At 46.4% G+C, this 24,829-nt stretch overlaps 1 protein-coding gene across 1 annotated transcript in view; it reads left to right on the top strand.

Annotated features, from left to right (window-relative positions):
* LOC137533681 (cytohesin-4-like) overlaps positions 1–18,578 on the top strand; it is an 84,313-nt gene extending 65,735 nt beyond the window's left edge. Inside the window, exons 10-13 of the mRNA XM_068255020.1 lie at positions 13,300–13,376; positions 14,171–14,242; positions 16,277–16,422; positions 17,686–18,578. Of these exons, the coding sequence (XP_068111121.1) occupies positions 13,300–13,376; positions 14,171–14,242; positions 16,277–16,422; positions 17,686–17,764 (374 nt within the window). The 3' untranslated portion in view covers positions 17,765–18,578. The remainder of the gene's footprint in view (positions 1–13,299; positions 13,377–14,170; positions 14,243–16,276; positions 16,423–17,685) is intronic.
* The last annotated feature ends 6,251 nt before the right edge of the window (positions 18,579–24,829 follow it).

Raw genomic sequence — 24,829 nt, 5'->3', positions numbered from 1 at the left:
CACAGCTTTTGCTGCACTATACTCTGCATTTACACACTGGACTGGGGGAGCACAGGAGGGGGACGGGAACAGGTAGTGGGTAGTATTGATAGTACTTATGTTATTTGCAGTGGAAGAAGCAGGTTTAGGGTGAGGCATTGGTAGAGGGTTCTGTGGGCGGAAAGGGATAATTTGCATATTTAGTAGGTGTGCATTGTGGGTAACCACAAATGTTCATTTATAACTGAATTATTGCAAATTTCCTTCTGTTTTAAGAAGGCAATTACACCAAGCTTTGCTTTTTTAGTAGGAGGGCTTTTTGGTTCCTTTCATCCCCCTATACATTCCTAGTAGTTTGGGTCACCCTGAGCTGCTTGGTTACTCTGTGTGAGAGTAGAGTTAGGTTTAGTTGTAGTTAAATATCGGTAACATTTACCAATGTTTACTATACTCATTACCACTGTATATATTTTTTCATTTTCATTTGGTGTACAATTCACAGCAATATTTATCGTTTAGACTTATATCGGCTTCATCCGGCGCCCATTTTTCCTCGCTCCTCTATTTCATGCACGCGATAGACAACCTCTGCATAAGTATTACCGAGGCTTGGAACACGAAAATTGGCTTCAGAAACAAGAATTTTTATCAAACACGGCGTTAACAAAATGGCTGGGAACGCAAAATGCCCTTTCTGTACGGAGAAAGCTGCGCAGTAAGATATCTAGTAATGTTCCTCTCTCGCAGGACACACTGCACTGATTGCTTCATGAAATGCCGCTCGGCCAAAGTAAGACAAATGCATAAAAATGCCCATAAAAAATACATCACAATGCATGAAAACACACACATGAAAAATACATCAGAAATCCACAGCCAGATCCTCGGAAAATGCTGTCATTCCGAAAACGCAAACATGTGAGACGGAATAAATAGACTCAATTATTAATAAAGTCTCCTTTGAAGTAAATTCCACATGACACAGGGAACGTAGAGTTTCATCAGATCAGCATTTCATTATACAGGAATATTTCTGAGGATAATTGCCGGCTGCAGCATCAGCATTCTCATCCAAACACAACATGTGCTTCCCTCCAGCTCCAGAGATACAGGCTGCAAAAAGCATGCATCAGCTGAGCAGAGCTGGTTCCTTACAGCAGGTTTGTTCCATGAGATGCGGATCGTTCAGTGAAGAGCTTTGCAGATTGGCGTTAGGGCCGGCTTACACGGGCGTTGAACCGGCGATAAACGACAGTCATGGTGCTTGCCGCAAAGCACTGCCCATTGAAATGAATGGATAGCGTTTTTTTAAAGGGCCTTGAGCAGAAACCATAAAATGATAATCTGCACTTACCTGGGGCTTCCTCCTGTCCCCCCAACCCGTAAGGTCCCTTGGTGTCCTCTGGGCCCTCTCAGTGGTCCGATGACAGCTCAGTTAGCCTAACATTTTAAAGAGAACCAGAGCTGAAGAAGGTGAAAGATTTTATACATACCTGGGGCTTCCTCCAGCCCCATAAGCCTGGATCGCTCCCACACCGCCGTCCTCCGCTGCCTGTATTTGCTGGTACCGGGTCCCGTACTTTCGGCCAGTCGGCGGAAGCATGCAGCCAATTTTCCGCATCACTGGTGCTCTCTCCTTATCCTTACGCGTGCGGCGCCTTACTGCGCAGCCGCATGCATAAGGGTATGGAGGGAGCCCCTGTGTATGCGGACAATTGGTCGCGTCCGCCGGAAGTGACGGGACCCGGTACCGGCGATAGAGGAAACGGATGATTGCGGCGTGGGAGCGATCCTGGCTTATGGGGCTGGAGGAAGCCCCAGGTATGTATGAAATCTTTTTATTTTTTTTACTTTCCTTCCTCTCTGGTTCCCTTTAAGGAGAAGTCGTGCGCGACTGCGCATGCCTGGCCCTTTCGTGCTCAATCACGCGTGTGTTGCTGTAAGCCTCCTGCGCATGCATGGTTCAGTCTTTCAAGGACCACGCATGCGCAGGAGGCTTACTACGATGTGCACATGATCGAGCCAGGTGCACGGAAGGGCCGTGCATGCGCAAGTGTGTCCTGAAGTCTCCAGCTTAACGGAGCCGCCAGCAGGACCACCGGGGAGACCGAGAGGATGCCGAGGGACCTCGCGGCCTACAGGGGGCTGGAGGAAGCCCCCGAAGGGTGCAGAATTTTTTTTTTAAAGAGGAACTCCAGTGAAAATAATGTAATATAAAAAGTGCTTAATTTTTACAATAATTATGTATAAATGATTTAGTCAGTGTTTGCCCATTGTAAAATATTTCCTCTCCCTGATTTACATTCTGACATTTATCACATGGGGACATTTTAACTGCTGGCAGGTGATGTCACTAGAAGGAGATGTTGCTTGCTTTTTTGGCAGTTGGAAACAGCTGTTATTTCCCACAATGCAACAAGGCTCCCACAGTGGGATATCAGTACCATGGTCCTGACATCACACTGTGGGAGGGGTTTCACCACAATATCAGCCATACAGAGCCTCCTGAGGATCCGTTTGTGAAAAGGAATAGATTTCTCATGGGAAAGGGGGTATCAGCTACTGATAGGGATAAAGTTCAATTCTTGGTTACGGTTTCTCTTAAAGGGTCTGCTCAGGGTCCCTATAAACGCTGGTACTGGCTTCTACCATCGTTCCTGCAAGGGAGTCAGAATGGGACGCATTTGCAGAATGACAAGGACTAATGCCAAATGTTTCTCTGCCCATTTCCAGAGACGCATTTAGCATTGGCTAATGTGAACTGGGCTTTAAAGCAATGCTAAGCCAAAGCTCAGGTTCAAAATAAGATACTAACCTGAGGGCCCTTTCACACTCGCAAGGTGCAGCATTTCTACCGCAGCCCACCACTAGGGCAATGTTAGTCTATGGGGCCTTTCATATCGTCGTGGTGCGGTGCGATGTGGCAGAAGGGACTTTTTTCACCACATCCCAGATGTGAAACCTACTTTACCGTGCGGCGATGTGCGGTGGACCGGAAGTCATGTAAGTCTATGGTGACGCATGTTTTTTAAAATGCCCACTGCAAGTTTTACACATCGCACATGCACACGCGTATTTTAGCATTACGCTTCCTCGCACATGAACGATTCGCCCATCGGAAGTGAGCGTCATTTCCTGCCTGGCCAAATGCCAGACGGGGATTACTGCATACTAATGCGGTAATCCCGAAGGCCTATTTTTGGCGGTTGCCACACTGCCCTGCTACCGCCAATCTACAATGTGAAACCGGCCTGAAGAGAGGGGAGCCTAAAGATCCTATTGAGACTTCCCTCGGTGGTGTGATGTCCACCGTTACTGATCGCGGACCCTCTCCAGATCGGGCTGCCCTCATCTGTTACAAGCGCGGCCATGCAGTAGCCACACAAGCATGGTCGCGTATGCTGCGCAGTAACACTGAGCCTGCGGCTCTAGCTTGCTGAGCATGCGCGGGCAGGCTTGTGCGGATACTGCAGACACGCTGGAGGAAGAGAGGGTGCGCAGTCCCAATGTGTATAGCAGCAATGCCTAGTCATTAATCTTACGGGTGGCCGCGCTCAGCGATGGGGGACATCAGAGCACCAACGGAAACCTCAATAGGATCCTGAGGCTTCCTTCATTTTAGTAAGTATCTCATTTTCTACCCAAGCTTAGGCTCATGTACACTTTAGGAGTTTGAAATAAACCATCTGGATAATGCGCAGCACAGCCGCGAGCAATATCTGACATTAATGTTGAATATTGTAAAGAGGTTCACAGCTCAGGAATGGTGGGACGCAGGAAGATTTGGGAGGCCTCTGGGCCTACTGAGGTAAGTAAGTTTTTTTTCTCACTACAGTACCCCTAGGTTTTTAACCCTTCCTGGCTGTATTTAAAGATAAGAGCAAAAAACAGTCTTGGGCCAGAGTTCTCTCCCTCCACGAGGATCATTTTCAGCAAGTAATACAATCTTTAACATAGCGATGAACAGGAATTGGCCGGGGAGCCGCCCTTTCCTCTGTTCCTCTTTTTTACAAATGATTTTATGTTCCAGCAATTACATTTCTCACGTCTCGTCTCTTCACAGCGCTGCAAACGCTGCAGCTCCAAATCCACATATGGTCCCTTGTCACAGCCGCTCTCGTCTCTGTGCCGCGATCCTGCCGCTGTCTCGGGAGCATAGCTGGGATTTCTCAAACTGTGTTGTTTTTAGATTTATGTATTTATTTCAGTGTCTATCAAATGCAGATGCACTCTTATTGTTATCTGTATAAAAAGAAAGTTCAAACCAACACTGAAATTTCAGCAAAAAGAAAGATTAGGCCGGTTTTACACTTATTTTTGTGTTGCGATGCGGGGGGATGCTCTTGCTGCATCGCAACGCAAAACGTCAATCATATGACCCTGTGGCAGAGTGCACCGACAGGATCATAGCATAGCACCACCCCCCATTCAGTGACATACTCCCAGCTGTGCAGGATCATATGCATAGCACCGCCCCTGCTCAGTGACGTACTCCCTGCTGGGCAGGATCATATACATAGCACCGCCCCCACTCAGTGACGTACTCCCAGCTGTGCAGGATCATATGCATAGCACCGCCCCCACTCAGTGACGTACTCCCTGCTGGGCAGGATCATATACATAGCACCGCCCCCACTCAGTGATGTACTTCCTGCTGGGCAGGATCATATACATAGCACCGCCCCCGCTCAGTGACGTACTCCCTGCTGGGCAGGGTCTTGTGTCTTATCTTGTGTCTTGTCTTCACCTCCTGTACGTCTCCTCCTCCCATTAGCCCCAGCAGTGTGGAGGAGACGTGATGCGAAAGGGCGGAGCTTGTTGTGGACATCAGGTGGAGACAGGAGGAGACACCAGGAGGTGAGCATCCACGTTATAAGCGCCAGCCTGCCAATGTAACAAACTATGTACCGCCAGTCCCGTACTCTGCCTGACACCCCCACCGCATGTATATGCTGACAGTGAGCAAAGGGCAGCCAGGCCACGGACACACGAATACACAGCAGCAGGAGCCTGTGTGTGTTGCAATCTTCATTGGGCCCCAGACTCACTGGGGCCCCATACTCTAGCCCCTCATGTGATGCCCTGAAGGCGGCCCTGGCGCTATAAGTACATCAACCGGCACTTAGAATGGTCCTGTATAACTCAAGAGTGCACACTACGCTTCCAGGACCGCGCAGAGCATGCACACGCCAACATTTACAGGACCGCGCAGAGCATGCACACGCCAACATTTACTTTAGTGAATAAACCCCTAAGGCCCATATGGAACTTTTTCTCCTGAGTTACATCCACTTTTGATGGGCCAATAACTGGCCAATCTTACCACTTCCATCTAGCATGAGGGACAACAGATTTTGAATGGCATCAACAGATTGTATTGTTTAGCTATGTTACTACATGGCAGTGGCATTAATTGGCCAGTCCAAAAGTAACGTGTGTACACACCCAATCTCTGTCTCCCTTTTGCCAATACCAGAACTAATATTTCACTCATGCTGCCATCTCCATGGCGATGACAGTTGCATATCTGAGAAAAATTCCAAGCATCTGTTTTATCAGACAGCTATCCACAACTATCACAGTGTGGAGATGATTTCATTGCAGGATGAACAAGGTTTAGAAATAATACTGCCATTTTCTTATTGTAAGTTTTATATTGACCTGTAAGGCAGTGATGATAAATGTAATGCTTTTCCCACCAAAAAGGCTTCAGTAAATCTGTCTGCCTCGCCATGTCCAGACATGATGTCACAGGGCGGGGAACGCCACGGCCGTACGAGGACTGTACAGGCGATTGATGTATGGACCACTGACAAGATACGTTGATCATTGCTGTCAGTCAGCGGTCTGTGCGACTACCGGAGCAATATACATACAATCACAGAAACACGCTATGCATGGGATGCGATGCTCCAAAATATTAAGGTGGAACTCCGCTCCATTGATCCCTCAACTAAACAAAAATGTTAGCCTCTGTCACTAGATGTTGTATAGTTATGGTTGAAAGAATTAGTCTTTACTGGGTTTCCAGCAGGACTGGTTCTAGACTTTTTCCTGCCTGAGACAAACTTGTGAAGATGCACCCCCCCCCCCATCCTGATTTTGAATGATCGCACAGCACGCAACAATTTACTCTGCTTCATTTAATGTTCTCACATGACATGCTGCAGCCCAACACAATAGCACACTGGCTGGCTGTGAGTCTGTGACAAACAAACTGCTCACCCTCAGCTACTCCATTCCTCCTCAGTCAGGACAGCAGTGCCACCTCCTCCCTTCTGCTGTGAAAGTCAAATGAGGCCCCCGTAGAAGCGCATTTCACGTGAAACGTCCGTAAGGCTATCTGTGCCCAGCACCCATCACCTCTGCACCACCTTCCCAGCATGGTATGTTTCTACAATATATCCTTGATTGATTTTAGTGATATGTCACTCTAAAGATTTACTTTTTTGCACAATGGATACTGAACGTTACTGCACTCTGGAATAAAAGCAAGCAGCAGTGCCGATTTTTCTTCCTTTCTCCCATGTCGCAAGTCAAATGAAACACTGCTGCTCTCCTGCATCCCCCCTCCTCACTCACTGTCAGACTCCTCACACAGCACAACAAGCTGCTTTTCCCCAATGATGCTCTCCTGCCTCCCCCTCCTCACTCACTGTCAGACTCCATCCACAGCACAACAAGCTACTTTTCCCCAATGCTGCTCTCCTGCCTCCCCCTCCTCACTCACTGTCAGACTCCATCCACAGCACAACAAGCTGCTTTTCCTTACTGATGCTCTCCTGCCTCCCCCCTCCTCGCTCACTGTCAGACTCCTCACACAGCACAACAAGCTGCTTTTCCCCAATGCTGCTCTCCTGCCTCCTCCCTCCTCAAGACTCCTCACACAGCACCACAAGCTGCTTTTCCCCAATGCTGCTCTCCTGCCTCCCCCCTCATCAGTCACTGTCAGACTCCTCACACAGCACAACAAGCTGCTTTTCCTTACTGATGCTCTCCTGCCTCCCCCCTCCTCGCTCACTGTCAGAATCTGTCCACAGCACAACAAGCTGCTCTTCCCCAATGATGCTCTCCTGCCTCCCCCCTCCTCACCCACTGTCAAACTCCATCCACAGCACAACAAGCTGCTTTTCCCCACTGATGCTCTCCTGCCTCCCCCCTCCTTGCTCACTGTCAGAATCTGCCCACAGCACAACAAGCTGCTTTTCCCCAATGCTGCTCCCCTGCCTCCCCCCTCCTCACTCACTGTCAGACTCCTCACACAGCACACCAAGCTGCTTTTCCCCAATGCTGCTCCCCTGCCTCCCCCCTCCTCACTCACTGTCAGACTCCTCACACAGCACACCAAGCTGCTTTTCCCCAATGCTGCTCCCCTGCCTCCCCCCTCCTCACTCAGTGTCAGACTCCTCACACAGCACAACAAGCTGCTTTTCCCTAATGCTGCTCTCCTGCCTCCCCCTCCTCACTCACTGTCAGACTCCTCACACAGTAGCCTCCTCAGAAGCAGCAGGAAGCTGCGAACGCGCAAGGCGTCTCCCCGGGCTTCCCACGACCAATCCACTGGTAAGCGGTTGCTTTCCACTAGGGACAGCACTGTCCATTTTGGCTAACAATACTTTTATGCCTCTGAAATGCACTGTATATGAATTAGGGATTCTGTTTGTTGTTTGATTTGTTTATTTCCACTAGCACCATACTCTACTTGTTTTTGGTGGTTTGTGTGTATGCGCACGCCCATTGTTTTGTTTGATGGGTGTGGACATGCACACATGTGTCCACCTCTTATGCACTGACACTTTTGTTTTGCATACACATTTTTTACACTACTTTATTTATTGTTGTTACATGTTTTAATATCCAGATTCATAGCATTTGCACTTTCCCTCTGCACTTCAAGCACTTTATACATTCTGCACAAATAGCATCTGCTTATACTTGTGGGTTATTTATTTAATTGATGTATATATATCAATTTATTTATGCAATAGTGGGATTATACATCCATTATATTGGCAGCCTCTGGGAGTTTTTTATAGAGTTTTTTAATTGTTTTTATTCTTGTGAACCGGCTTGTTAAAATAAAGATTTATGACTTGATTTGGAGACATTGTGGAGTTTATTACGTTGATGTAGTGCCCTAGATGGCTTTCTCTTTTTCTGCCAGGTGTTGTAGACTCCTCACACAGCACACCAAGCTGCTTTTCCTCAATGCTGCTCTCCTGCCTCCCCCCTCCTCACTCACTGTCAGACTCCTCACACAGCACACCAAGCTGCTTTTCCTCAATGCTGCTCTCCTGCCTCCCCCCTCCTCACTCACTGTCAGACTCCTCACACAGCACACCAAGCTGCTTTTCCTCAATGCTGCTCTCCTGCCTCCCCCCTCCTCACTCACTGTCAGACTCCTCACACAGCACACCAAGCTGCTTTTCCCCACTGATGCTCTCCTGCCTCCCCCCTCCTCACTCACTGTCACACTCCTCACACAGCACAACATGCTGCTTTTCCCCCAATGATGCTCTCCTGCTTCCCCCTCCTCACTCACTGTCAGACTCCTCACACAGCACACCAAGCTGCTTTTCCTCAATGCTGCTCTCCTGCCTCCCCCCTCCTCACTCACTGTCAGACTCCTCACACAGCACACCAAGCTGCTTTTCCTCAATGCTGCTCTCCTGCCTCCCCCCTCCTCACTCACTGTCAGACTCCTCACACAGCACACCAAGCTGCTTTTCCCCACTGATGCTCTCCTGCCTCCCCCCTCCTCACTCACTGTCACACTCCTCACACAGCACAACATGCTGCTTTTCCCCAATGATGCTCTCCTGCCTCCACCCTCCTCACTCACTGTCAGACTCCTCACACAACACAACAAGCTGCTTTTCCCCAATGATGCTCTCCTGCCTCCCCCTCCTCACTGTCAGACTCCTCACACAGCACAACAAGCTGCTTTTCCCCAATGATGCTCTCCTGCCTCCCCCCTCCTCACTCACTGTCAGACTCCTCACACAGCACAACAAGCTGCTTTTCCCCAATGATGCTCTCCTGCCTCCACCCTCCTCACTCACTGTCAGACTCCTCACACAACACAACAAGCTGCTTTTCCCCAATGATGCTCTCCTGCCTCCCCCTCCTCACTGTCAGACTCCTCACACAGCACAACAAGCTGCTTTTCCCCAATGATGCTCTCCTGCCTCCCCCCTCCTCACTCACTGTCAGACTCCTCACACAGAACAACAAGCTGCTTTTCCCCAATGATGCTTTCCTGCCTCCCCATCTCCTTACTCACTGTCAGACTCCTCACACAGCACAACAAGCTGCTTTTCCCCAATGCTGCTCTCCTGCCTCCCCCCTCCTCACTCACTGTCAGACTCCTCACACAACACAACAAGCTGCTTTGCCCCAATGATGTTCTCCTGCCTCCCCCCTCCTTACTCACTGCCAGACTCCTCACACAGCACACCAAGCTGCTTTTCCCCAATGATGCTCTCCTGCCTCCCCCCTCCTCACTCACTGTCAGACTCCTCACACAACACAACAAGCTGCTTTTCCCCAATGATGCTTCCCTGCCTCCCCCTCCTTACTCACTGCCAGACTCCTCACACAACAGAACAAGCTGCTTTTCCCCAATGATGACCTCTTCACCTTGCTCTCCTCTCACTTCTCCTCCTACTCTGACTGCATGCTGTTAGTGTAAACAGTGCAGACATGCTGTCCCTGTAATCTCTGCGCCTGATGCAAATGTTTCACCCTGCTTCATGAGAGAACCGACCCTGGTTTCCTGAAACTGAGGATAAAGAAATGGAGCTTGCAGTTCTGAAATATGCTGCAAAATATGAACTACTAGAAATGGTAGTACTATGCTAAGGAAAATTGGTAAATCATTGGGCAATAAAAATTGAATGTGTGTCCACACCCTCAGGCTGGCTTCACAATGCCAACCTGCGGTAGCGATGTTGCTAAAACAAAAAGCCCCCCAAAAAAAGCCTGTAAAGATTACTGCGGCAGTGTGCGGTAAACTCCGTCCTGGCTGCAGGCCAAGCAGGAAGTGATGCTTTCAAGTGCTCACTTCCTGTGGCCAAAATTCAAATTGCGTGGAAGTGTATTGACAAAATAAGCTTCCGCATATGTGAACCACAGCAGCGCGAATGCGACAATTTAAAAAAAAAAACGCATCGCCATAGACTTACATGACTTCCGGTTCATCGCACATCACCGCGGAAGTTACCCAACAACGCGCTGTTGCGCTAGCATCAGATGTGCGGAGAAAACGTCACTTCTGCCGCATCGCAACGCACAGGTATGAAATGGCCCATAGAATTTCATTGGTGCAGCGTTACCCTGTGGTAAAAACAGGGCAGAGCAACTCACCAGTGTGAAAGGGGCCTCAGAGTGCTCACACACATCGAATTCTGATTGGCCAATCACTAACCGATTGTAGTATGAGGGCCAACAGATTTTGAATACTATGAACAGCTTGTGTAGGTAAACTCTCATACTACATGGAGGTGGTGAAATTAGTCATTGATTGGCCAATTATAATTGAAAGTGTGTCCCATTCAGGGTCGGATTTACCATAAGGCACTGTAGGCATGTGCCTACAGGCACCTGATCACGGAAAGCCGGCTCACTCCCCTCCTAGAGCGCCTCCCTCCTTCCCTATGCAGAGTCCTGAGCGGAGTGTAAATGAGAAGTTACTAACCCAGGTCTCGGCATTTCACTGACCAGCTCTCCCTTCAGCCGGGGGCATCTCTAGCTACTTAATACTGCGTATTGCTCTGGCTACCTAATAGTAAGGGGCACCTGTAGCTATTGATGACGAGCAAGGGAGCTAAGGAAGAAGGTGCGGTTGAGCGGGCATTTGTAGGTACATGGAGGGCGGAGTCTAGGGTGCCAGGACATCTGTGCCTATAAGCTCCTGAGATGGAAATTCTGTGCCTGGTACCCTTCCAGGGGGCGGGAGGGGACAACATAGCCAGACAATCAGGTTGTGTTGTCAACTTTACAAAGAATCGTTATCAGGTTAAAAATGTAAAATCATGTTTTTCCTAAAATAAGTTTCAGCTGTACAAAGTCTATATCTTGCATTGTAGTTCCTGAGATCTGAACTTAATTATATGTCAACTTAAATTATTTGGGCTCTTTTTATTGCCCTATTTATTTTTATAACCTGATTTTGATGTGTTGTTCAAGTCATAATGGAAGCTTACTGTCCAATTAGCCACTCCTATAGTGAACATAATACCATTTATCCAGATCTTGTTCTTTATAATCGATTCAACCAAGAAGAATCACCAGCTATGGTCACCCCCACCGCCGTGGACGTGCAAAATACCGTCTGGACGTGAAATCTGGCCCTGCTGCCTGTATGGCATCATCTCTTTCTTGTCTGATAGAAGGCTGACTGGTGCTTAAAGTATAACTTACAATAAATTGTGAAAGTTTTGCATTTATTGCATAACTTCCTTACACTCCAAAATTCAAGGAAGGAAAGCTGACGTCAGTCGTGTTTGTGTGATATTGAAAGAGAATTTAAGGAAGTTAAGCCTCAGAGAAGAAGTGATGATGTGACATTGGAGGATGGAGGTAGGGGACCCGGCTATTGCATCATGGGAAAAGACATGTTGATGACATTTTGAGCATTTTGTTTCCCCAAGCTTCTGGCATGGCATGACTTTCCAAGCTACAGAAATAATATAGGCAGTAATCATGATTTGTAGTTGACAAACTAAATCAAAGAACTGCTCATTTAATTCATTACTAAAAGTTTAATCTTTACACTTTAAAGCCTTGTACACACGCCTGACTTAAATCGGCTGAGGCGGCAAATAACGACCACCTCAGCCAACAATCAGGCGTGTGTATGGCACATTGGCACCCTAGGTCCTCCGAGAAATTTGCTGGACGGATCTACTGAACCCCAGCGACACTGACCCCTCCACTGATACCATTGTTTGCTCCACTCTTTCACCTGCCACATGACATCATGCACGCGCCGCCCGTCGTCCCTCCGTCATCCCCCCACATAGCGGCACAGCGCGTCATCAGCCACACAGCTGACACACGTGTGTGCAGCCCAGCGATGTCACCGACGGGGACATGTGCTGGAAGTGCATGGGAGCCCTTATCTGAACAAGTAATTTTTTAAAGCAAACAAGTTCAATGAGTTGCAAATGATCTTACGGAAATGTAACGTAAACTGTATGCACCTTGAAATTCAGCCAATCCAATGCTATTCCTTAGGGACGTAGCAATATCCCCTGCAAGGGATGCAGACGTAGGGGGGGCCCGAGCCTGGTAGGCGGCACGCCCAGGGCCATTTTTTTTTTTGCAGCAGGAGGGGGGCAGTGCAAGAGAGGGCAGTGGGCACACAGCATCGGGGAGGAGGCCCCAACTCCCCCCCCCCCCCCGTCACCTCAGGCCCCTCTTCAGCACTCTCGGCTCCCCCCCTCCAGAAATGATGGCAGCGGGTGGAGACAACGGACAGGGAACTCACCTCTTCTGCATTCCAGGTGGCAAAGGAGCTCTGAGTGCCTCCATCTTCTATGTCTTCAAAGTAGCTCACTTCACTTCCTGTCAGCAGCGTTGGAGACATACAAGACAGTGGCACACAGAGCCCCATAGCCGCCTGGAACCAGCAAGAGGTGAGTTTCCCGCCCGCTGCGCTCATTTCTGGAGGGCTCTGAAGGGTAGGCCTGAGGTGTGGGTGGGAGTCAGGTCCCCCTCCCTTCCTCTGCTCCCTCCCCGGGCTACCTACACTGGGGGCACCTACAGACCTTGCTACCTATACTGGGGGCACCTATAGCTAGCTAACCTATAGTGGGGGCACCTATAGACCTGGCTACCTATATTGGGGCCACTTATAGCTAGCTAACCTACATGGGGGCACCTATAGACCTGGCTACTTATACTGTGGGCACCTACAGCTAGCTAACCTATACTGGGGCACCTATAGACCTGGATACCTATAGTGGGGGCACCTACAGCTAGCTAACCTATACTGGGGGCACCTATAACTTGCTATCTATACTGGAGGATCCTAAAGCTGGCTACCAATACTGGGGGCACCTATAACTGGCTATCTATTATTGGACTATTGGGGGCACTTATATTTGGCTATACATGGGGACACCTATCCCCTATTGTTTTTTTTCTTTTGGGGGGGGGGGGTCATCTAAAGTTTTACAGGGGGTCCTAGTGATTTCTAGTTACACCTCTGCTCTTCCATCCTGATGAGCTTGATAGGCTCATGTCCATGCTGTATACAATTAGCATTACATTTATGATGCCACCAATGAAATCTAACTGCAGCTGATGTCATTGCAGGAGGACGTGTGAAGACCTGGAAGAAGCGATGGTTCATCCTCAAAGATAATTGTCTTTATTACTTCGAATGCACAACGGTGAGTGGAGCCGAGTGAGGGGAGATGGTCTTATTCACCTAAACGTAAAGGTGGCAACACACACTACAATTTTTTTAAATATCTGTTCACTTTAAGGCCCCATTCACACTTGAGCGTTTTGGCAGCGATTTCGGCAAAACGCTCAAATGCTAGTGCTTTTGATAGCGGTAGTGTAATGGGCCCATTCTTACTTGGGCGATTTGCGCTAATCACCGCAAATCACCCAAAATTGTTAAACGCAAACGCGTAGCCTGCACCATTTTAAGGCGATTTCCCGGCGATCATGTTTCAGTGCTAAAGAAGCACTAAACGCAATCGCGGAGAAATCGCTGCACTGTCTAGTGATTTTTCCATGTGAAATCACTCCCGCAAAACGCCGGCAAAAATCGCCGGCGTTTTGCGCTTCTAAGTGTGAATGGGGCCTAAGAACCGCAATTTTTCTGACTGATTTTAACATTTCAAAAATATGACCAATGTACTAAACACATTTTTGCCCCAATTATGATAAAATGATTGGAAACTTTGAGAAAATTGCTAGGGTGTGTATATTAATTAATTGACAATCTAACACACACCATACAATCTTTAGAAACGTTGAAGAAAAATTTCCAGCATTCTGGATCGATTTGAATAATAAAAAAAACCAGGAAATCCGATTGGATTTTTCAGTCGATGAAAAAAAAAGCTCTCAATTTTTTCGGGAGATCTGATCATATTTATCGAATTTCTGTAAAATCGAATCATTTTATTTTATCGTGTGTGGCCACCTTTGATCATTATTTGTTTTCCTGCAGGACAAAGACCCCCTGGGAATAATACCTCTGGAAAACCTTTGTGTAGAGCTGGTGGAAGACCCCAAGAAACCGGTAACTAGATATGTGGCAAATTGTTACCAGTGACTGAAGACTGTACAGAGCTTTCATGGTGATGTGACGGCGTTAGGTCACATGATCTAGGACAAAAGTCACATGTTCTATTGAGCTTGGCAGATTTATAACTACTTTATATGCAACCCCTCTCCGGTTAGCATTTGATGAATAATTTGCTTGCAGTGCATGATATTGCCCTCGGCTCTTTCAGAATTTAGAGCCCCCATAAAGACTAAAAGTGTACCTGAGACATTATTAGGGGGAGCATTCATACTTACCTGAAGCTTCCTCCAGCCCCATGTAGACCATGGACCCCCACACCGTCCTCCCAGGTCGCTCCGTGGTGATCTTGTGGCCAGAAGCGTTCTGCACCTGGGGAGTAGTACTTCGCAGATACTCAAAGCTCCTGACCATGGGAGCAAGACAGGGGAGCATGCGCAGCCATGCATGCGCAGTGGAGCGCAACTGACAATCTACCAAAGCTCGCCATGGGACAATGGAGCGACCCTGGAGGACGGCGAGAGAGCCCATAGATGGAGGAAGGCCCAGGTAAGTATAAATGCTGCTCCTATAAGATTTTAAGGTTTCTTGGTGCCCACACTTTACTTGATTTGTGGCCTCGAAATCCAGTAGATTTGATCATAGTGACCATAGTGATTTAATCGTAATTTGCGATTTTGTGACAAAAATCAATCAAAATGATCTATCCGGCATGCCAGAAAAGTTTCGCTTGGTGGTGGCGTGTTGTGGTAGCGGTGTATGATGTCACAACAGGCAACCGAAAGACCGCTAACTGGTCTCTCTCAAGTGTGTACCCCCCAGGTCCATGGAGAGTATGGCAGCTGTGCCTAGCTCCTCGGTCTGCTGATGTGCCTCCCCCAGTGTCCCATGTCTTCTCTCCTCCAGGTTCTGTACCATGTGACCAGAGGGTCTGTATGAGGTCACATGCGTGCCATCAGGTCACATGAAGAGAAGACTTGGGATACTGGAGGAGGCACACCGGTAGATAGGTGAGCTGACTAACATCTAAACTCAACATGACCCTGGGAGATTCAATACATGGGAGAGACCTTGGGGCCCGACAGGTGGAGAGGGAGGTGCTAGTATGGTAGCCGGAGCCAAGGGCCGTAACCAGAAATCACTGGGCCCACCTGCAAACTTTGGGTGCGGCCCCCTTACAAGCCCCCCTAACCCCCCCCCCCCTCGCTTTCTGCACAGGTAAACTGAGAACCAATGTTATTCAATTGACCATTGTACTCACTAGAGAGTGTTTTCCCCATGCAGATAAAACTAGACAGCAATGGAGCACTGCAAACATTTTCTCTATCAATTAAGCTAGCTTCTGTGATAAAACGTGCATGTTTTCGACCATACAGACACATGTGCTGTGCAGAAAACGCATCCCGAAAACAGTCAGACGAGTGTGCTCGCAGCGTCAGCTTATTACACTGACTCTGTCCACCTCTGATGGAGCAGAACTGGCTCTACAGACTCCTCCAGCATCATTACAGTACACAGCACTTGGGGAGGGGTAGAGAGGTTGGGGACTGGGCGCTGAACACAAGAGCCTGCTGCATACTGAATAGGGACTGTCTACAAATCAGTGACTGAGCAGATGCAATCATTAGAACAACTGTGCAGAGAGCAGAAAGCTTTTTCTCTACGTGACATTAGTTGTCAATCTCTCAGGACAGGGAAAAGAAAATTCTCCCCTTATGGGGCCCCTTGCTGTTTCTGGGCCCCCCCTGCAGATGCATCCCTTGCAGGGTCTATTGTTACACCCCCTGGACGGAGCTCTCCTTCCTGTGTCTTTCCGTCTCCACCTCCACAGGTGCCAGCTCTTTGTATCTCGATAGCATATACGTACTTCTCGGACCCTCTGGGAAGCCTCACTCAACTTATTTGGCTCCACTCTGGCTTTATTGTGTATATAAAAGTGTCAGGAGAAAAATCTGCAGAATAATATCTCAGCTGGCAAATGCTTCTGACCGGCGAGCCTTATAAAACTGTTTTCCTCTATTATTTCCCCAGCACTGCTTCGACCTGCATGCGAGAGGGCAGACTGTCAAAGCGTGTAAGACTCAGGCGGATGGCAAGAAAGTGCAGGGCAACCACCAATCGTATCGCTTGTCTGCAGCCAACACAGCAGAGCGGGAGAGCTGGGTGCAGAGTCTCAGGTTAGTATGTTACAATACAGAACATTTCACAATGCTGTATTATTCAACTTATCTGCACAGAGTGGGATTTTCACCTTCAATGCTCTTCTTTTGCTTTGTTTGCAAAAACTTGCGTCATTCTTTCAAGTTCCTTTGATTAGTGCTTTATGCTTCATTATAAGTGTCTGCTGGTTCCTTAACCCTCCTGGCGGTATGAAAAATTCCGCCAGGGGGCAGCGCAGCAGTTTTTTTTTGTTTTTGTTTTTTTTAAATCATGTAGCGAGCCCAGGGCTCGCTACATAATAGCCTTCGGCGATCTCCGATCAGGAAATCCCGTTCAAAGAACGGTATTTCCTGGAGGGCTTCCCCCGTCGCCATGGCGACGGGGCGGGATGACGTCAGCGACGTCGGGACGTCATTGGGAGTCCCGAACCACCCCTCGGCGCTGCCTGGCACTGATTGGCCAGGCAGCGCACGGGGTCTGGGGGGGGCGCGCGCCGCAACGGATAGCGGCGATCGGGCGCGGGGCGGCGGTGATCAGTGTGCTGGCGCAGCTAGCAAAGTGCTAGCTGCGTCCAGCAAAAAAAAAATTATGTAAATCGGCCCAGCAGGGCCTGAGCGGCACCCTCCGGCGGCTTACCCCGTGTCACACACGGGGTTACCGCTAAGGAGGTTAATAAAGCATGGTGATTTCAAACTAGGTACAGTGACACAACCCTTCCCCTCTTTCCACCATATCACAGGTAGTCTTTGTGGTGCTGTATATGATAAAAAGATGCCACTCTTACCCATACATCTCACTTGCATTTTGCCGACTCTTGGGTGACTTGGAGCAGCCACATACTGACTCCTGTTCACCTGAGTCTGTAAGAGAGACCCGCAGTTCTCAGAAGGATCAAATCTTGTGCGGCATTCTGTCTGACCAGCCATATCTCAGAGAGTCTAAGTTCCCGCAGAGTCACCACTGCTAGGAAATTGGGGCACGTGCTCTGTATCATTACCTTTAATGACGCCATTGTCTGCTGGGTTTGATTTTTCATTTTTGTTCACTTATCACGTTTGTACTAAATTTATTGAGATTTCCTTTCTTTTGCAGAAATGATCATTTTATTTTATAGATCCAAAAATCTAATAATTTGGTTGTTTTACATATAGCCACATTCGCAGAGGCTATTGTAGTCTGGTTATTAGCCGTTTTCTCATCCGCAGTTGCTTCTCTACCAGGGAGCCAGAAGATGAGTTGTGATTTTTTGAGAAAGTCTAACAAAGTTCTTCTCTTTCCAGATCCAGCATTTCGTGGGATCCTTTCTATGACACAGTCTCTGTAAAGAAGAAAATATCATCAATCAAAAAGGATCACTGAAGAAGTGGAATGACTTTGGGTTTGGAGGTTGTGTGATATGAAGTAGATGCCAGAAAAACAGAGCATTAGGGCTGAACTCTCACAAGGCCTCCTCCGAGAGGTCAGAGCTGGCTGGGCCACCAGGCTGTCCTCATTGATACGCTTCCAGGTTATGGCTCTGGAGATGTGTGGACTCATAGCTTGACATTAAACGTCTTGCCTGGATTTTTGGAGCACTGCATCCTGACGGCTAGGGCAGTGGTCCAGGTCTTGTCATACTATAGTCACAAACCCTCATCTTTAAAGGGAATGAGATGTAAGCATTTAACACGGACAGAGGACATTGCTGCTTTTCTTAGATAATAGCACCTTTTAAATGCATTCAATAATATTTTCAAGAAGATCGGATGTGCCACAAGGCCCACAACTAACATACTTTTTCGTACAACTAACATACTGTTCCGTCGCAATTGAAATATCAATCCAGGAATATATTTATAATTACTTCTCTGTAGACACATCTTGTTTTCATTGAGACAAAAGATTAGCCATTTCCTTTACTAAGCACTTCCTGTAGTATAGACTTCTATCAATGTAGGCTGCAAGCTGCTCAGAAGTATAGTCCACTCTCCGCCCCCTGGCAATCAGGACATGATGATTATGCAAGCCAAGCAACAGCCCCCGCCTACAAATTATGCTAGTAACACCTTCAAATCAGCTGTTTCTGATTACACCTCTGGATTTTCACACTAGACTGTGATTCTTGAACCTCTGTTATGTACATTAATAATAACATGTCATCACTGTTTATTAAACTATCAGATGTCGTATTTAAGGCTGTGTCCGGCAATTGTCTTTAATAGACCACTATCAGGAAAAATTGTTCATGTCCACTTACAGTAGTCAGGTCTGACAGATCTGACAGGTTTTGGACTAATCCATATTGTCATGAGGGATTTTCAGTAACTCCTCTACTCTTTACAAAAGTAATCCTTGGAAAGTATCCATACAAATATGTCAGCCAGCCTCCCTACCTGCTTGCACACTATTTTGGTAGTTGCACTAAGTAACCGTCGTTCGGGGGGGGGGGGGGGACATTTGAAAATAAAGAAAACCATAACAGTTCCTCATGAGGAGATGGACTAGTCCAAAACCTGTCAGATTTTAAAAGCTTGCTCTAAGTGACCGCAACATAAGAAAATAGAAATGCACAGTGCATTTTATTTTGAAACACATGTACATTTTGTACATAGCATTTTTTGTTTTTTTGTTTTTTGCTATAGTGATCCTTTATATAACTAAAGGTATAAAACAATATTTAACTTTGCATGCCCTCTTCCATCTGTCAGAACTAATATTATGCAGCTAATGATTTCCTACTAATCAGGATGCTAAGCAAATAGCATATAATTTTTTGTATGTTGGGATAACGCTACTAGTCACTTAAAGGGAACCTAAACTGAGAAGAATATGAATGTTTCCTTTTAAACAATACCAGTTGCAGGGCAGTCCTGCTGATCTCTTTGGCTGCAGTAGTGGCTGAAATCAAACACCTGAAACAAGCATGCAGCTAATCCAGTCTGACTTCAGTCAGAGCACCTGATCTGCTGCATGCTTGTTCAGGGGCTGTGGCTAAATGTATTAGAGACACAGGATCTGCAGGAGAGTCTGGTAACTGGTATTGTTGTAAAAGGAAAAATCCATATCCTTCTCAGTTTAGGTTCCCTTTAATATCCAAACACAGTGATAGTCAAGGGAAGATGTGCTCTTTTCTTATGGACAATAGAACTGTGTGCTTCTTGCTGGTCCACTCACTGATCTGCTGGGGAATAAGCTCCATCTGGTGGCTGTGTCATGTAACTTAAAAAGGCACTGTAATGAGTCATGACATATAGTAGAATGCAGTATATTATTCAGAATACCCAATTTTAGGGTATTATTCCTGGTATCAACAACAGAAACACATCTTATACCGATATATTGCTGTTTATTGGTATGTAGCCGAGGCTCCCAGTCATGTTTAGCCTAGGTTAATTAGATATGCAGAAACCTTTTTGGCCAACCCTACGTCCCACCCCCCAGCATTCTGGGAAAACAGACTGAGGGTTACCTCTGCTAAGTTAAGTATTTGGCTTTTTACTCTAAACCTCTCTGACACTGCAGTTCTCCCTGGCAGGTTTAAAAACAGTGAACAGAGGCGCCAAAAGAATAAAATAATTGTTAAAATATGCTGAGGAGGTTGTGGTGGACTTGAAACAGACACAAAACTGTCAATTTGAAAAACGCAATTTTTTTTTTCACTTATTATTATTATTATTATTTATTTTTTTGCAGCAGGAGGTGTCGCTTAAGCCATGGGACCTAGCGGTTGTCCCATGGCAGTCATTTTGGTGCCGCAGGAGGTGTTGCTTAAGCCATGGGACCTAGCGGTTGTCCCATGGCAGTCATTTTGGCGCCGCAGGAGGTGTTGCTTAAGCCATGGGACCTAGCGGTTGTCCCATGGCAGTCATTTTGGCGCCGCAGGAGGTGTCGCATAAGCTATGGGACCTGGAGGTGGTCCAATGGCGGTGGTTTTTGCGCCGCAGGAGGTGTCGCGTATAGGGATGGTCGTAGTTAGCCAACTTCGCTACGCTGGAACTACGCGTAGTTCTACGCAATTACGCTTCGCAAACTACGGTTTCGAAATAAGAAACTTCGCTACATTTGCATTTCGTAGACTACGCATTAAAATACGGAAGCTTTGCATAGTGCGAAGCGTAGGGTATGCGGACGCTTATGCCCTTATGCGGAAACATTTCAGCAATAATCCGCTAAATATGCGCATGGGTGAACTAATATATGCCTACATTCCACCTTCCAATGCGGAATTGTATATGTATAGAAGGGCAATAATATTTCTGCGCATGCGCAATGATCCCTTAAGACGCAGTTACCGCACGCGTAGTTGACTTCGCAATACATACGTCTACTACGCGTAGCGGGCGAAGCTTCGAATGGCGGGACTACGACTATGCGGAAATACGTACGCAATGTTTTTAAATTTCGTCTATGATGTGTAGTTGCGGACTATGACGCGTAGATTCGCACTGGCGTAGTTTACGAGCAACCCTGGTCGCGTAAGCTATGGGACCTGGCGGTGGTTCCTTGGCAGTGGTTTTTGCGCCGCAGGAGGTGTCGCGTAAGCTTTGGGACCTGGCGGTGGTTCCATGGCGGTGGTTTTGGCGCCGCAGGAGGTGTCACATAAGCTATGGGACCTGGCGGTGGTTCCATGGCGGTGGTTTTTGCGTCGCAGGAGGTGTCACGTAGGCTATGGGACCTATACAAAATGGTTGCTCTAAACAGCTACAGACCTGTCTCAAACCTCCCCTTTCTGGGAAAAGTTATTAAAAAGGCTTGTCTACCTCCAACTTGAAGCCAGGCTCTCCAGAAACAACATCCTTGACCCTCTTCAATCTGGTTTCAGGAAATATCACAGCTGTGAAACAGCCCTCACCCAGATTTGCAATGATCTGCTCATTGCAAGAGACAAGGGTCAATGTTCCATCCTGATTTTTTTTTTTTAAAGATTCTTTTTATTGAATTTTAGCACATAAAAAACACTTACGACAATAAATCCCCTAGAACAGATGGGGATACCAACATTTACAACCATAAGAAGAAGATTTACATCCATAAACCCATATTTAGAATATAATACACAGCTAACAATGTATTAGGGTATTAAACGCATAGCAATAAGTTTACATCTTGTATTGTACATCATAGTGAATTAACAAACTTCCCATGTCACTTAATATTGTTTTAGTTCAATCGCCCCGGATACATTTGCTAAGTAGAAGCACAGACTCACATTATTCAGTACAGCGGTTAAGTTATGCTTACATCAGTATATCTATAGAGATATGCACTGTGTTGTATGACAATACAGCACAGCAGTTACTATCATTCCTGTAGTAGGTGAGACCCATTGACAACAACTTTTGGCGTTTAACCTTTTTTTTAGATATATAGTTTTAGTCCGAAACAGCTGTGTCCCGATTTTTGACCCATACGTCCCATACCTTATGAAATTTAGAAGCACACCCTCTAGCGATGTATGCGGCTTTGTATAAATGTAGAGAAGAATTGATTAAGTTTTTCCAGTATGGGAGTGACGGGGGGTCCTGTTGTTTCCATTGTAGCAATATGCATTTTCTATAATAATATAATAATAATCCAACTAAAGATCTCTGGGCTCTTGTTGGGGCCAAAGCTGTTACTTCTCCAAGGAGACAATGTAATGGTTCCGGGTGTACATTTATTTTTGTTATACGTGTAATGTATTTGCATAATGCAGTCCATTGTGTGGCTATTCTTGGGCATATCCAGAAGATGTGGTCAAAGTCTGCTGACTCTTCCCCACATCTCCAACAGTTACCAGAGTCGGCCGAATTAAATTTAGCTAGTTTAACTGGGGTCATGTAGGCCTTGTGTAGAATTTTAAATTGTATAAGTTTGTCCTTAGTGGCAATTAAGTATTCAAACGGTTTTATAAGGGCATTCTCCCAGTCTTCGTCGTCGATAGTGGGGATTAGGTTAGTCCAAGGCTGTTTATATATAGATGAGTGAGGTTCTGTAAGAAGAATTATGTGTTGGTATAGGGCGGATAAAGCTTTTTGTAGGTCTTCTTTTTTAAGGATGTCTTCTAATTCTGTGGTTTGTAACCTGACTATACCATCTTTATATTGAGTGCGAAAAGCATGTCTTATTTGGATGTATCTAAAGAAGTGTGAGTTGGTTAAGGAAAATTTTTCCTTTAAAGTATTAAAGTCAGTTAAGGTATTATTGGAGATAATATGTGACAGTTGAAAAACTCCTTTTTTTATCCAGATAATTGGATCCGGGATAGTAAAGAATTGGGGAAGGATTGGATTATTCCACAGAGGTGTGTTTGGAGAAATTCGGTTGCATGGGGCTTTATACCAGGCGTGCACCACATTCCAGGCCCTAATAACGACTCTCATATTGGTTAGTAGTGGGTATGGGGCTTTTAGGCCTCTGTATAAAATCTGTGCTAGTGCTTCAAATGAGCCAAGGTGCGCCGCCTCTAGCACCATGGAAGAGTTAGAATGGTCCTGGACCAACCACCAATGAGCTGTGACTAATTGGCTAGCTATAAAATATTTGTACAAGTTAGGAAAGGCTAAGCCGCCTTCGGTCCATGGCCGTTGTAATTTTGTAAGGCTGATGCGCGAGGTTTTATTATTCCATATAAAAGTGCATATTAATGAGTTAATTTGCATCAAAAAAGTTTTTGGGATCCATATGGGGGAGTTTCTAAATATATACGTGTATTTGGGCAAAAGTTTCATCTTAATTAGGTTGATCCTTCCTATTAGCGAGAGGGGGAGACATTTCCAGGCAGCAAGTTTTTGCTTGGTATACTGAAGTAAAGGAAGGAGGTTGTCTTGGTAAAAGTCAAGCGAATCATGGGATATCCATATTCCTAGGTATTTAATTTTGGTGACTGAGTCCAAAGGGGTTTGTATGGGAGTGTTTTGGGTGAGGGGTAATAATTTAGACTTAGTCCAGTTAACATGTAAACCCGATAAAGGGGAATAATTTTTAAAAACGTCAAGTGCACCTTTAATTGAGCTGGTAGGGTCTTCTAAATAGAGTACCATGTCATCGGCGTACAGGGACACCCTCTCCTCCAGTCCCCTCACACGAAAGCCCTTTAGGTGAGTGTGTTGGCGTAAAGCCGCTGCAATCGGTTCTATGGCCATCGCGAAGAGGGCCGGAGAGAGAGGGCATCCCTGCCTTGTGCCTCTGTATAAAAGTATGTCGGAGGAGATCATCTGACCTATTTTAATATTGGACTTAGGGCTATTATATATTAACTTAAGCCAGGAAACAAATTTGGGGCCAAAGCCAAACTTATCTAAAGTTTTCCAAAGATATATCCACTCGACCGAATCGAATGCCCTCTGTATGTCTAGGAAGGCAATTGCTCTCGGAGTAACTATATCAGAGGACATCTGAATGTGAGTATATATACGTCTTATATTTATATCTGTTGTTTTCTGTGGCATGAAGCCTGTTTGGTTGGGGTCTATTATTTCTGTTATATATTTATTAACTCTGGAAGATAAGATTTTAGTAAGTATTTTTAGATCATTGTTTAGCAACGATATGGGGCGATAGGAACTACATTCAAGCGGGTCTTTCTCCGGCTTAGGTATTAAAATTACATGTGCTTGGGAAAAGGAGTCCGGTAATCCGCTGCCCGATAAGCAATAATTGTACAGTTTGGTTAGGTGTGGGGCCAATATTCTTATGTGCCTTTTATAGAATTCGATTGGTAACCCGTCTGGGCCTGGAGATTTCTGGGAAGGGAAGGATAGGGTTGCATCCACCACTTCCTCCTCCGTAATATCTTTATCTAATGCTTGAGATGAATCTATGTCTAGTGTTGGTAGCGTTAACTGGGAAAGGAGACTAGCAAGTTGCGTTTCATCACCTGCGAATTTGGAAGTATATAGGTTCTCGTAGTAACGCTGAAATTGTAACATAATTGCAGAAGGGTTAGCTGTCACGTCACCATTCTCCAGCCTAATTTCTGGAATGTTTGATTGATCAGAGGGATTACGGGCTATGTTTGCTAATAATTTCCCGTTTTTGTCTCCTTTTTCAAATACAGCTTGTTGCCATTCTGTGAGAGATATTTTAGTTAAATCCGTCATGTGTAAATTTAATAGTCGCTTGCTTTGCATCATATTAGAATAAGAGTCATCGTCAGGGGTGGATGCATATGTCGTAGTAGCTTGGTCTTCCTTTTGGGTTAGTTGCGTTAGTGTACGATCGTGTTCTTTTCTACAGGCTGAAATCCGATTAATGTATTCCCCTCTAATAGTGGCTTTACAGGCATCCCATGTAATTTGGGGAGTGGCTGTGTCTACATTAATGTCCCAGTAAGTTTGGATGGCTGAAGAAACTGCCTCTCCTATATCTTTATCTGAGATCCATTTTGGATGTAATTTCCATAAAGATTTATTGCGATATGCACCAATGTGAAGAGTGAGCTCAAGTGGCGCATGGTCAGATAGA

The sequence above is a fragment of the Hyperolius riggenbachi genome, chromosome 9 (assembly GCF_040937935.1).
Source record: "Hyperolius riggenbachi isolate aHypRig1 chromosome 9, aHypRig1.pri, whole genome shotgun sequence".
NCBI lineage: Eukaryota > Metazoa > Chordata > Amphibia > Anura > Hyperoliidae > Hyperolius > Hyperolius riggenbachi.
The sequence above is the reverse complement of the archived record's forward strand: the minus strand, read 5'-3'. Positions and strand labels throughout refer to the sequence as shown.